The 14,825-nt window shown below is 39.5% G+C and overlaps 1 protein-coding gene across 1 annotated transcript in view; it reads left to right on the top strand.

Moving 5' to 3' along the window:
- Positions 1 to 10,225, top strand: part of LOC122549799 (scinderin) — a 110,213-nt gene extending 99,988 nt beyond the window's left edge. Inside the window, exons 14-16 of the mRNA XM_043689846.2 lie at positions 191 to 268; positions 3,958 to 4,018; positions 9,801 to 10,225. Of these exons, the coding sequence (XP_043545781.2) occupies positions 191 to 268; positions 3,958 to 4,018; positions 9,801 to 9,973 (312 nt within the window). The 3' untranslated portion in view covers positions 9,974 to 10,225. The remainder of the gene's footprint in view (positions 1 to 190; positions 269 to 3,957; positions 4,019 to 9,800) is intronic.
- The last annotated feature ends 4,600 nt before the right edge of the window (positions 10,226 to 14,825 follow it).

Below are 14,825 nucleotides of genomic sequence, written 5' to 3'. Positions count from 1 at the left end.
TTAGCTTCTGCAACAACTCATACAAACAAATCTGCAATAACCGTACAGTTTAAAATATAATAAATCCAGTTTGTTGTATTATAGTTCTGGCTTCTCATGCTGGCATTATTGTCATTTTGCAAAACTTGTTTGTCAGTAATATTTTTCATGTGGTGTGATAAGCAATGTGACAATATTTTCCTCCTTTCAGATTGAGGAAGTTCCCGGGGAGTTTACACAAGATGACTTAGCTGAAGATGATGTCATGTTATTGGATGTTTGGGATCAGGTCTGTTTAGAAAGTCTTTTAAACCCCTACAGTAGAATTAATATATGCAATGAATGTGATGCAGGCATAAAATTCAGCCAAGATCCCATCCCACTCCCACATAATTTATGGGTTTTGCTGGTTTTCTCTGATATGTTTGTAGTCAGGCATTAATTCCTGACAACAACAAAAAAAAAGACAGCACTATTTGCTAAGCAACCTATTTGCTAACTTTGCTCCTTAGATTCATTTCTTCTGAGCCTCTTTATGTGTTTCATGTGCTGGAACCAGTTCAATTAAATTGAATTAAAAGCCTAAACTAAACTGAATTAGTTCAACCCTAAGATTATCTCAGAGGGTTACATCTGTGATTCCTTATTGAGTAAGTTCCTGATCTTGACTGCGGTTTTGCAAAGGGCACCAAGATTAGTATCATTCTATGAGGCTTCACCATAGAAGATAAAACGCACACAATGAATGCAAGAAAGAGATATGCATTTCCTGATTCACTGGGTGGTAGCATAAAGTGGAGCTGAGATCCCCTTTTATTTGCGAACTGATAGACATGGCATGGAAGAAATATTGCTTCTGCTCTCTCCTCATTTACTGAGATGTTATACTCATTGGTCAGTGGACTAGCATGGATGTGAGCGGTACCAGATAATGCAGAACAGGCGTATTGTGAGCAGCTGAGCAGGAAGCAGAGGAAAAAGGTGAATGAGGTTGAGTGGAGATAAGAAAATGCATCCCTTTTGCAGCTGGACTATCTAGTATCAGCTAATCTGACTACAATACCAGTGAGCCCAAGCATAATCACCCATTGTACGACATTCAGTAGGGGCATAGAATACAAGACAAGGAGATTGTGTTAAATGTTTATACAGCACTTGTATGGCCTCAGCTGATGTGTTGCATTGAGTTCTGGGTGCCATACTTTAGAAAAGATAAGATGACATTGAAGAGGGTGCAAAAGTTTACATGAATGGTTCCAGTGATGAGGAATTTCAGTAACCATGACATAACTGAAAATTTGGCACTGTTTTCATTGAAGTGAATGCCGACAGGAGATTTAAATCCAATATTCAATATCATGAGAAGTCTGGACACAATAACTAGGGTGAAAATATTCAGACTCATGAAAGGACCGAGCACAAGAGGGCACAGATTTGCAGTAATTAGTAAATGAAGCAAAAGTATGAGGACTGAATGAGATGCTCATTGGGAGAAGCACCACAGACACAGTCGGTCAAATGCCCTCCATCTGTGCTGCAACGATTTTATGATTCTATGATTTCCACCTCTTGTTGAAATGTTGAATAAAATCTCATCACAAACAACTATTTAAAACCAGCTTTATAAATCCATGCATTCAATATTCCTTGCAAAGGTCAGCGAATTGTCCTGTGTATTCCAATAGTTCCTGCCTTGCAATTCTCTTTGCGTGTCCTATTGCTCCTATGCAATGCTACACCAGTGGTTAAAGTATGGCTACCAGAAGACAATTGACTTTCAGTGAAGAAGAAGACTACAAATAATCTTACAGGAATTTTGGTTCTAGAAGCATGGCTTTGAGCATCACTTTATCAGCAAGGGTGGGCTACTGGTTGACAGATAACTGGAATAGTATTGGTCAAATGATACTGTACCAAGGTCAAAGGTTATCAGATTCATTTTCTATGTAACCACTACCATTTCACTGAAGTCACACATCTGTAATCTATTGAAGGAAAACACTTTGGACTGTCATGGGATCCTGAAAACTGCTAAGAACAGTATTTTTTGCAGTCATGATGGTAGCAGTTTGACCTTTCATGGTGCCAAACTGATGTTGCACCATCTCTGTCTCAGCTTGCACTACAACACTCAAACATTGGGAATTTCTGCCCAAGTTCCATTGGAAGTTGAGACATCAGTCATCAGACTATATCATGTTTGGGGTTTGCATACTTTTTCATGGAATTTACAACCACTTAAATACTGGAAAGGATGGGCTCCAAGCTCTGGGCAAAGCCCTGTGCCAAGTTGCTCCTTAACAACTTGTAGAGCAAGCTTTACAACAGGCTGGTTAATGTATCTAGCATTTCATTTTGTATGCCCATCAACTTTTTCATATATGCTATCCATCAGAGCCCTCTGCAGCAGGATCTGTGTGTGTCCACAGCTTCAGGAAAGCTGGCACCCAGGTTACCCTTTTTCTATTCACTAGCTGCAGGCCACTCACGTCCAATGACCTATCACAGGCAGATCCCATTTCTATGTCACCCTGAATGTTGCACACTGTGCCACATCACCTGTGACTGAAAATATGAGGTCAAGTTACTGTGTTCTTTAGCATCTGTTTCTTGTTCCTTTTGGACTCCAGATTTCCCTACCATAACTAGGCCAGGTGATAATTTTTAGATATCTGAAAGAAAAAGAGCACAAAGATGGGGCTGAGGGGAGAGAAGGGAGAAAGCAGAAGGTGAATATTAACACTATTTTCAGTTTTATGTAAAGAGATGGTAATATGAAGATGATATACAGTGTCAGAACGATGACTAGATATGAAAATACCACAATAGCCTGGTTTCAAGTCTGCCACTGGCCAGCATGATCTCTTCTATCACATCCAAGCGTTTCCACCTGTTAATTGGGTGCTAAATTACATTGTCCTGTAAGAGAAAAAGAAGTCTGTGAGTGAATGTGGTGCCATGTGTTGAGGTGATATAGCTGACATGGTTGAACAGCTGGCATTGTGCGATAATGGAGGCTTGATGAATGGAGCAGTACTTTAGGCTTTGGTACATTTAATGGGATTAAACATTTGAAACCACATTCAATGACCTTGACCGCTTTCTGAGCCATATACAATGCTGTACTGAGATCCTTAAAGCTACAATGCTGGCATCAATCGCTGGCAGAAAAGCCTTGATCCTTCACTTTTCCACCTACCTGCTCCCATTACTTTCTCAGTGTTTGTCTAGAGGGTCTCCTGGTCCCATTTGGTTAAGGAAGCTCTCCACCTCCTGCACCAAACCACTGACCTTGCATTGAGTCTTGGAGTATTCACTTAGTCTTTTTGTGTTATCTTCAGTCTTCTTGTATGTTGGAGATTCTTTTCCCTAACTATTCCCACTACCTACTGCAATCAGAATGTCTAAGAGGTAGTGTCTGGCTTTATGGTCCCAACTTATAAGAACTTGGGAGTTTTTTTCCCCTATTAAAGCATGCAGCAGCATGGTGAGAATCAGGATGCATTCCACTATCATTTAAGTTAGCAGGCAGAGCAAATTTCATGCAACCTATATCACAATAAACAAGAGTGTGTTAATTGTGCTCAGTGATGACCGTGCTTAGTTTTGGGCATTTTCCATCATTTTCCTCATGTTGTTTTCCTTTGTAACATTGTCACTTAATGTGTATTTCAAATGAGATTCCATCCACACAGAGTTAAAGATCTAATTCAAATTAAAACAAATCAAAACAATTGTTTTTAAATGGCATCTGGTAAATGCATTTCTATTAAATGTTATATAGTGTAACCATACCCAATCCATATTTCTGATTGTCTGGTGAAGCAGCTGATGAAATATTAGAGCAGGTGTTTTTGATATATATAGCTGCCAACATGCAAAGTAACTACTTAAATAATTTTGAAAGAATGAATGCAGTGCATAAAATATTTCCACTACAATCTGAGGTCAGTAAAGCAATTGTCTGTTAATAATTAGGTGTTTGTCTGGATTGGGAATGATGCCAATGAAATGGAAAAAACTGAATCAGTGAAATCAGGTAAGTGTGAATTCTCCTTATGTCTCCTACTGCAATTTTCGAAAGATAAGGATTAATAGAGAATCATTTCGTGCAGCTACAATAGGAGTGATCAATAGAAAAGGGTTCACCTGACCCAGAGATGTAAACATCACTATTCCCCTAATTCCCTTCACCCTGATCTGTCTTTCAATATTGCCTCTGATCCAACTGCAATTTCAGGCTTGTGTTTGGATACAATTTCACAAGAACTGGGCATTATCCTGAGGCCATTACTGCTATCCCAGCTGAGTTCAGCCAAATCAGCACAGGCCAGGGATTGAACTGGGATTATTCACTTTCATAATGCTTTACCAGTGAAGCCATGGGAAGCTCACAAATATTCATTTGTACACATGTTCCTTTTCAGCCTTGATGAATAGCATCAGACAACTTGGCATAAATCTAAACTGGTAAAAATCTACATTGGCACTGTCTTTCAGTTTCAGTATCAAGAACGTATTTAATAATGCCATTTATACTGCTGTGTGCAATATTAATACACCATTTCCCTAATGAAATCTGTCTATTCCAATCAATTCCTATAGAGATGCAAGCAATTCTTCCCAATGGAACAGCAGTGTTTGCTGTGGTTATTTCTCCTACTGTAGCATGCACAGATTTAATTTTTAATTCTGCACCTGTTTTTAGTTATCTTAAATTAACAACTATAATATTATGTGATCTGGTGACACACGTACAATTACTTTGTTTGATGTTTAAAAATTAAAAGATAAAAGTAATTCAGTTCCCTTCAAGTGGCGTTTTTATGATGTTACATAAGCATAGTTCTGAAATTTATGATTACATCCTTTCAGTGTTATTTCCTGCATGTGAACTATTATTATTTCATCAGTACCATTGAACTACAAGAAGGTACATTGTGCACAGCCGTATCATTTTTACTATTAGGGGCCCTCAGATCTTCAACAACCTTTTGCAACAACCGTAAGCAATCCAAATAGCAACATAAAATTCATATTTATTGTTTAAGAACCACTTTAAATCTTCTACTCTGAGCCTGTAAAAATGACATGCTAAAATTCCTGGGAGGAACTTTTAAAATAGGTGAACTTGTGGGTTTGGGCTTGGTGGGAAATTAAGTCCTAGAAAAATGCAAGCCCATTAGGACTTCAACCCGCTAACTTCCTCACTTAACTTCAGTGCATTAGGTTGATAAGTCTTAAATTAACAACTATAATTTTATGTGGTCAGGTGACACACATACAACTACTTTGTTTGATGTTTAAAAATTAAAAGATAAAAGTCATTCATTTAAGAACCACTTTAAATCCTCTAATCTGAACCTTTAAAAATGACACTAAAATTCCTGGGAGGAACTTTAACAAAGGTGAACTTGTGGGTGTGGGTTTGGGCTTGGTGAAAAATTAAGCCCTAGAAAAATGCAAGCCCATTAGGACTCCAACCCACCAATTCATCACTTAACTTCAGTGCATTAGGCTGATTACATGTAAAATCCTTACGAAAAGTGGGTTGTCAACTTCAATGTGTTAATCTCTCAATTACAGTGATATTAATATTATTTTTTGCAATTTACCATCTGCGGGTGTCCCAAATTGCTTGGCACTTCTGAGTGAAAGCCAGGCAAGAATACCGCAGAAATTGAGAATATTGAAGACATGATAGAGAAATGTGATAATAAATACTGACTCTTCACAGTTGTTGGCTTGTCAGAATGTGTGAAGAGCTTTGTTAACAATATTTGTGTTAAGAAATGACTTCAAAATACCTACACTTTGGAGGATTGTATGTCTGGTCAGCACTTTGAAGCTGTGATCCATCAGAGTATGTGTCCCACTTACACTAGATTGCTTTGGACCTCAGATGAGGACCAAGAGGAGCAGCAATAACAGACGTAACAGCAACTGAAATAGCAACAGCCCACTGTAGAGAAATTTGGCACCATAAAATAGAGGGGATTAGCAGAGAGATACAGCTTGTAGGAGGCCATGCTTGACATACAATGATTACAGGCAGAAAATAAGCTTCCTCAATATGTCAGATCACTAGTGACCCAGGAGATCTTCTGGTAGGTGGCATGATGTATATTTATAAATATGTGTGTGTGTATATATATATATATATATATATTTAATATCATCTATTGTAATTTTTGTTTTTTGGTTAGTAATGTAGGTTTTCTGATTGTCAGAAGTTAATAATTAACTTGTAAGTTTATCTACACCCATGCTGATTTATTTCAGAACATTTTAGAGACCTGGCTTTGAATTAATGGATTCTTGTGCATCACCAATGGATATTTGTCTACATTTGTTGGTCTTGCGACCTATCACTGTTAATATTGAAGCCTCAACATCTGTTAGAGATTTCTGGAATTTTTTTTTTAATTTAACGAAAATACTCTTACCTCAGAGAGAGAGAGAGATGGGGGGAAAGGGGGGCTGGGGGGGTGGGGGTGGGGGGGGAGGGTGGGGTGAGGGGGTTGAGGTTTCTTCACTTGGAGTTTGGAGCAGTCATTGAAATCCTTTGAAGAAGATGGCTGTACAGACTAGTGCTCCTGAGGAGGAAAGGGTGATGTAATAACATGTCCTTAAAGTAAAGCGTCAGTGTTAGTATCAGACCAGAAATGTTGGAATAAACCCTTGAAGAGGTTACTTAAAGCTGAATACATTTGAATTCAATTATGTAGTAGGTCTATGAAGAAGGGCTGTCACTCTTGCCTCATTTCTGAAATTCAGTTGTTTGCTCCATGTTTGATATAAGGCTATACTATAGTTAGGATCTAGTGGCCCCTGACAGAACCCAAACTGGGTGTCACTGAACAGGTTATTGCTGATCAGGTATTGCTCTTAGCATTGTTTGTGACACTTTCCATCGCATTACTGATAATTGTGAGTGGACTGATGGTCAGTAATTGGCCTGGTTGGATTTGTGCTGCTATTTGTGTACAGGATATACCTGAGCAATTTTACAGATTGTTGGATAAGTCCCAGTCTTGTAACTGTACTAGAAGAGTTTGGCCAGGGGAGTGGTAGGTTCTGGAGCACAAGTCTTCAGTCCAATTGCTGGATAGGTGTTAGGGCTGATAGCCTTTGCGCTATCCAGTGCCTCCAATCATTTGTTGATAACATGTGGAATGAATTGAATTGATTGAAGACTGCCATCTGTGATGCTGGGGACCACTGGAGCATGCCGAGATGGATCATCCACATGGCACTTCTGGCTGAAGATTACACTTAATGCCTTATCTTTTGCACTGATATGCTGTGCTGTTCCATCATTGAGGATGGGCATATTTGTGAAGTCTCCTCCTTCAGTGAGCTGTTTAATTGACCACTACCATTCACGACCAGATGTGGAAGGACTACAACACTTAGATCTGATCCGTTAATTGTGTGATTGCTTAGCTCCATAATTTATTCCTTATGCTGTTTGCATGTTAAGTAGTCCTGCTTTTTAGCTTCACCAGCTTGACACCTCATTTTAAGATATGCCTGGTGCTGTTCCTGGCATGCCCTCCTGAATTCTCCTTTGAACCAGGGTTCATCCCCTCATTTGATGGTAATGGTTGAGTGGGGATATGCCAGGCCATGAGGTTGCAGATTGCTGGAGTACAATTCTGCTGCTGTTGGTGGCCCACAGTGCCTCATAGATGTCCAAGTCTTGAGTTGCTAGATCTTGTTGAAGTCTATCCCATTTAGCATGGTGAATGTGCCACATGGTGACATTGTTTGGTTTACTCTATTGTATCTTCTTTTCATTTGTTAATTAACTTTGCTTGGCCCAAGATGCCTGGTTACCTAAAAACAACCCAACCAGTTTTTTATTACCTCTTAAATGGATCTAGTATCTTGACATCACATACCTTGCTGTTGTAGTGAATTGTTTAGATTTTCTCTTTAAAGACCTCTTTTAAAGGTAACCCAGGTACAACATGCAATTAAGAAGTTAAATGAAATTTTAACCTTTGTTAGGAGAGAAACTGAGCATAAAAGTAAGAATGTTCTGCTTCGGTTTTGTAGAGTAATGGGGGTGAGACCACATCACAAATATTGTGTACAGTTTCAGCCTCGTTATTTAAGGAAGGATATAACTGCCTTTGAGGTGCTTCACCGGAGGGTCACTAAATTGACCCTGGAGTCAGTGAGTTTTTTTAAAAACTATAGAGGTGGACAGCCTGGGCTTGTTTCCTCTAGAATTTCAAAGAGTGAGTGGTGACTTGGTTGACAAAAGGTTGTTTCCTCTTGTGGGTAAGTCCAGAACTGGGGTCACTGTTTAAAAATTAAGAGTCTCTGTTTCAACAGAGAGATGAGGAAATCTTTCTCTCTGAGGGTTGTGTGAATTTGGAACTTTCCCTCAGAAGGTGGAGGTGGTGGGGTCATTGAATACTTTTAAAGGCAAGGGAATCAAAAGTGCTCTGGGGGTAGGTGGCAATGTAAAATTGAAAACACAAAATAATCAGCCATGATTTTGTTGACTGGTGGATCAGATTCAAGGGGTTGAATGACCAATTTCTGCTCCTATATTGTATTTTCAGATACACCTGTCCCTCCTTACTCCTTGCACAAAATATCTCTTGTTTGAAGATTGAAGCACTTTTGTAGTATTTCATAGTATGCTTTCCTTTATTTGTCAGAGTATGGAGTACAGGAGTTGGGAGGTCATGTTGCGGCTGTACAGGACATTGGTTAGGCCACTCTTGGAATATTGCATGCAATTCTGGTCTCCTTCCTATCAGAAAGCTGTTGTGAAACTTGAAAGGGTTCAGAAAAGATTTACAAGGATGTTGCCAGGGTTGGAGGATTTGAGCTGTAGGGAGAGGCTGAACAGGCTGGGGCTGTTTTCCCTGGAGCGTCGGAAGATGAGGGCTGACCTTATAAAGGTTTACAAAATTATGAGGGGCATGGACAGGGTAAATAGGCAAAGTCTTTTCCCTGGTGTCGAGGAGTCCAGAACTAGAGGGCATAGGTTTAGGGTGAGAGGGGAAAGATATAAAAGAGCCCGAAGGGGCAATGTTTTCACACAGAGGGTGGTACGTGTATGGAATAAGCTGCCAGAGGAAGTGGTGGAGTCTGGTTCAATTGCAGCATTTAAGAGGCTTTTGGATGGGTATATGAATAGGAAGGGTTTGGAGGGATATGGACCGGGTGCTGGCAGGTAGGACTAGATTGGGTTGGGATATCTGGTCGGCATGGACGGGTTGGACCGAAGGATCTGTTTCCATGCTTTACGTCTCTATGACTCTATATTATGGTTCTTTATATTTTTGAATATGGATCTGTTACCAATGCTCCAAGTATGACTTTGATCAGGAAATCTCCAGATATTTAAATTTATTATTGCAATTTCATAGGTTTTTTGGTTCTTTCATAAAAATATTGGAGGTGACTAAGGCAGTCACTGCAAAGCACTGAAAGTGATCAAATATCCATTCTCAAGAACAAAATCAAACATTTCTGGAAAAGCTCAACAGGTTTGGCAGTATCTGTGAAGAGAAATTGAAGTTAATGTTTCAGGTTCAGTGACCTTTCCAGAACTGAGTTCTGAGGAAGGATCACAGGATCCGAAATATTAATTTGATTTCTCTCCACAGATGCTGCCAGACCTGCTGAGCTTTTCCATGCAAATTCTGTTTTTGTTTCTGATTTACAGCATCCACAGTTCTTGCAGTTTCCATTCTCAAGGAGATGTACAGATCTTTATTAGGAAAATGCACATGAACAAAACATTCATTGTTTACTGCACAATCTATGACATTGATCTGTTTTCTTTCCCATATCAGCAAAACATTACATTGATTCAGATCCATCTGGAAGGGACAAAAGGACTCCAATTGTTATAGTGAAACAAGGGAATGAGCCCCCAACGTTCACAGGTTGGTTCCTCGCCTGGGACTCAAACAAATGGGCAGGAGACAGCATGACAAAAGTTATGGCTTCACTCAAAGTGTCATAGAGTTCCAGCCGCTGATTGTTTGGCACTTGAAGAAAAACTGCAAATGTTCTTCAAAAGTATGTAGCCAAAATAATAATAATAATAATAATAATACAAAATGTCTGCTTAATTCCAAATTTGAAAGTATTTTTGTTGTTTTTCTAATGCTTTTGGTGTGCTTTTGTTAATTTGTAATCTGTTAAATTTTGTCACATGTTATTTCGATTCCATGATTGCATTTAAATAATAAAAGCAGCTGTTGAGAAAGAAAAATGTTTACATCCATATTCAAGGACCTAAATCCTACAGCTATCAACACAGCTAATGAACGAAAATAAGCCAAATAATTTAAAGTGTCACATTTATCATTACACATTCTGCATAAAAGAAAAATCAAGGCATAAAGCCTTCATTTTCATTGTAAATCAGAGCACTAGAGAGGTGAATTTTTACAGTGGTATGCTTCAATGCGCCACAGTTTCCACAGCTCGACCTCTGAAGTTACAATGTAATTTAAAATTCACCCACTTGGTTCCTAACTAGCGTATGCTCATGTTAATGGATTATTTTAAATTGATCCATTCAGTGTGAACCTGGAGTAATTGATTTCCAAGTGACAGCTTATACAATTAGTTTCACTAGAAAATGTTATGATCTCTTGTTCTGTGCAATCTGTAATTTATTTAAGATATAACTCTCCAACTGAAGTGTTATGAAATCAAAAATACATAACACAAAGCATCCTGAGTTACTGTTGCTGTTAAAGTTTCGTTACTGATCACTGGCATTTAATTTTTTTTGTATTTTGCCAATGTTTAACATGGGAATGGGTAATTATTCCTTTTATTAAGATGGGGAATAATGGGGTAAAAAACGGGTAATGCAATTTTCGTTGAGAGGCAGACTCCGCAGTTGATATAATATCATCAGTTTTATGATATTGCACACATATAGGATTCTGGGTAATCCAAGATGGAGGACAGGAAAACTTTCTGGCTGTAACAGCTGCTCCTTTTCTGAGGTATTTTAGGTACTGGAGGTGATTTCCTTGAATTCCAGTAGCAGCAATTATTGTTTTATATGCTATTGCATTGTTTTGGAACTTTGGGGAAGAAAAGTCAAAACAACAGCAGTTTTAAAAGGGATAAGAACAGACAAAGGAAGCACATGGTGAGATCAGTGCAGGAGAAAGAGAGAAAGAAACTGACACAGCAGTAAACCTGCACAGTTACTGCCTTTGCTGTTTGAATTCATGTATCGCTGGACATCGGAGTACGTCTGGGAAAACTAACAAACAATAAAATTCACGATTGATCTTGGAGGAACTTGTCTGGGAGAGGTCACCGCACAGAAGCAGATAAGTGAACAGTTTAAGTGTGGCCTACAGAAAGTCAGCAATAGTAGGTAGGCTGGGTTCATTCTTGATTACATGTTTTTTTGAGATATGTCTCTTGATTAAACTTAACTTATAAGCCATAATTATTAATTTAACCTGGGGAAGTGTTTTGTAGAGGAATAAGACGGAGTTATTTTCTGGGTCTGTAGATTGTGAAGGAGCAGAAATGGGCTTTAGTAGAGTGAAATGTTCTTCCTGTTAGATGTGGGAGTTCAAAGAGAGTTTAAGGGTTACTGAGAATTAATGCTCAGTAATAAATGCTGTTGGTTGCGAATCTTATCAGATCGAATGGATCGGTTGGAGAGACAGAAGCAATGAGGAAATTGCAGCAGCAACAGTATGTGATGGATGGCAGTTATAGGAAGGGGGGAAAGTCTCAGATACAGTCACATAGATGGGATAACTCCAGGAAAGGTAAGAGAGGTAATAAGCTAGTACAGGAGTTTTCTGTGGCTATACCCATTTCAAACAAGCATACTGTTTTGGAAAATGTAGGGTGTGATGGATTATCAGGGGAATGTAGCATGAACAGCCAAGTTTCTGGTATTGATACTGGCTCTAATGCAATGAGGGGTACGTCAGGTTCCAAGAGATCAATTGTGTTAGGGGATTCACTGGTCCGAGGTACAGACAGACGCTTCTGTGGCCAGCAGAGAAAAATCGGAATGGTGTGTTGCTTCCCTGATGCCAGGATCAAGGATGTCTCAGAGAGGGTGCAGAATGTTCTCAAAGGGAAGAGGGGCCAGCAGGAAGTCATTGTCCACATTGGAACCAACGACATAGGAAGGGAAAAGGTTGAGATTCTGAAGGGAAATTACAGAGAGTTAGGCAGGAATTTAAAAAGGAGGTCCTCGAGAGTATTAATATCTGAGTTACTGCTGGTGCTACGAGCTAGTGAGGCCAGGAATAGGAGGATAGAGCAGATGAATGCATAGCTGAGGAGCTGGTGTATGGGAAAAGCATTCACATTTTTGGATCATTGGAATCTCTTTTGGGGTAGAAGTGACCTATACAAGAAGGACGGATTGCACCTAAATTGGAAGGGGACTAATATACTGGCAGGGAAATTTATTAGAGCTACTCAGGAGGATTTAATCTAGTAAGGTAGGGGGGGGTGGGACCCAGGGAGATAGTGAGGAAAGAGATCAATCTGAGACTGGTACAGTTGAGAATAGAAGCGAGTCAAACAGTCAGGGTAGGCAGGAACAAGGTAGGACTAATAAATTAAACTGCATTTATTTCAATGCAAGGGGCCTAACCGGGAAGGCAGATGAACTCAGGGCATGGTTAGGAACATGGGACTGGGATATCATAGCAATTACGGAAACATGGCTCAGGGATGGGCAGGACTGGCAGCTTAATGTTCCAGGATCCAAATGCTACAGGAAAGATAGAAAGGGAGGCAAGAGAGAAGGGGGAGTGGTGTTCTTGATAACGGATAGCATTACAGCTGTGCTGAGGGAGGATATTCCTGGAAATACATCCAGGGATGTTATTTGCGTGGAACTGAGAAATAAGAAAGGGATGATCACCTTATTGGGATTGTATTATAGACCCCCTAATAGTCAGAGGCAAATTGAGGAACAAACTTGTAAGGAGATCTCAGCTATCTGTAAGAATAATTGGGTGGTTATGGTAGGGGATATTAACTTTCCAAACATAGACTGGGACTGCCATAGTGTTAAGGGTTTAGATGGAGAGGAATTTGTTAAGTGTGTAAAAGAAAATTTTCTGATTCAGTATGTGGATGTACCTACTACAGAAGGTGCAAACTTGACCTACTCTTGGGAAATAAGGCAGGGCAGGTGACTGAGTTGTCAGTGGGGGAGCACTTTGGGACCAGCTACCATAATTCTATTAGTTTTAAAATAGTGATGGAAAAGGATAGACCAGATCTAAAAGTTGAAGTTCTAAATTGGGAAAGGCCAATTTTGATGGTATTTGGCAAGAAATTTCAAAAGCTGTTTGGAGGCAGGTGTTCACAGGTAAAGGGACGGCTGGAAAATGGGAAGCCTTCAGAAATGAGTTAACGAGAGTCCAGAGAAAGTATATTCCTGTCAGGGTGAAAGGAAACGCTGGTAGGGATAGGGAATGCTGGATGACTAAAGAAAATGGGAGTTTGGTTAAGGAAAAGAAGGAAGCATATGTCAGATATAGACAGGATAGATCGAGTGAATCCTTAGAAGAATATAAAGGCAGTAGGAGTATACTTAAGAGGGAAATCAGGAAGGCAAAAAGGGGACATTGAGATAGCTTTGGCAAATATTGTTAAAGAGAATCCAAAGGGTTTTTACAAATACATTAAGGACAAAAGGGTAACTAGGGAGAGATTAAGCCCACTGAAAGATCAGCAAGGCGCCCTTTGTGTGGAGCCACAGAAAATGGGGGAGATACTAAATGAATATTTTGCATCAGTATCACGTGCACTCACACCCACACGCACACACTCACATGCACACTCAATCTTGTCACTCTTACATACACACACGTATAAGCTGAGGGGTGAATTTATTTTTGCAGAATTGTATCTTATTTTGCTCAAAAACCGTATGACTCCATGTAAAACTATACAGAGGGTTTGTCAGTCTGACATCGCATTGGGATACAGACAGACTTCAAACCTATTGTTGAAAAAGCTGAACTAACTTGAGAATGTAACTTAAAAGAAGTTCTGGGATTTACATATCACAAACGGAAACCAGCATATCCCGTTATAAAAGATGAAAGTTTTAATCTAAGATTGCTTACTGTATTACATCTCCATGACACTGGACTCCTTTGGCTATAAATTCTGTGAACATGATATTAATTTCCACAACCGCCAATGAAGGAGCAGTGCTCCGAAAGCTAGTGCTTCTAAATAAACCTGTTGGACAATAACCTGGTGTTGTGTGATTTTTAACTAAGTTACCCAAGTAAGAGATTATAAGTGTGGTAAAACTTGCGAATCCTTCTTCCCTCCTCCACCAATGCCACTTTACCCAAGAAAGGCAGGACAGGTACACAATCCTTTATCTAAAATTCCAAAATCCGAAGTTTATCTCGTGAACTTTTTCTCTGTATAACAAGATTGTTTAGTGTGCAAACAGGTGACCCAACTCCACACCCACTCGACCCACTTCACTCACATGTGACGCGATGGCATGGTCCAGTGCTGGCAGGCATCAGTTGTGTCTCAGCGTTCGTACTAGTCAGACATGTATCTGCTGTTCAGTTATTCTTGTTTAATTTCACTGTAAAATGTCATTTATTCTGAAATCCAAAAGTTCTGAATTCCGAAAAAACAACTGGCCCCAATGATTTTGGATAATGGATCACTTACCTGTACTGCATATAAGACCACGCTGTCAAATTGGAGTGAGAGGAAGTCAGCTCTGCACCCTGTGCAAGCATGCCACCTTCAATTGTTTTTGTGAATTGTGGCCCACAGTTTATTTTCCTCATATTTCCTGAGGTTACATCTGCCTCATAGAGATG

Source organism: Chiloscyllium plagiosum, unplaced genomic scaffold (genome assembly GCF_037043375.1).
Source record: "Chiloscyllium plagiosum isolate Xiang-an unplaced genomic scaffold, Cpla_swu_hap1 HiC_scaffold_5, whole genome shotgun sequence".
In the NCBI taxonomy this organism is placed as follows: domain Eukaryota; kingdom Metazoa; phylum Chordata; class Chondrichthyes; order Orectolobiformes; family Hemiscylliidae; genus Chiloscyllium; species Chiloscyllium plagiosum.
Note: the sequence above shows the minus strand (reverse complement) of the source record. Positions and strands in the feature narration are given on the sequence as shown.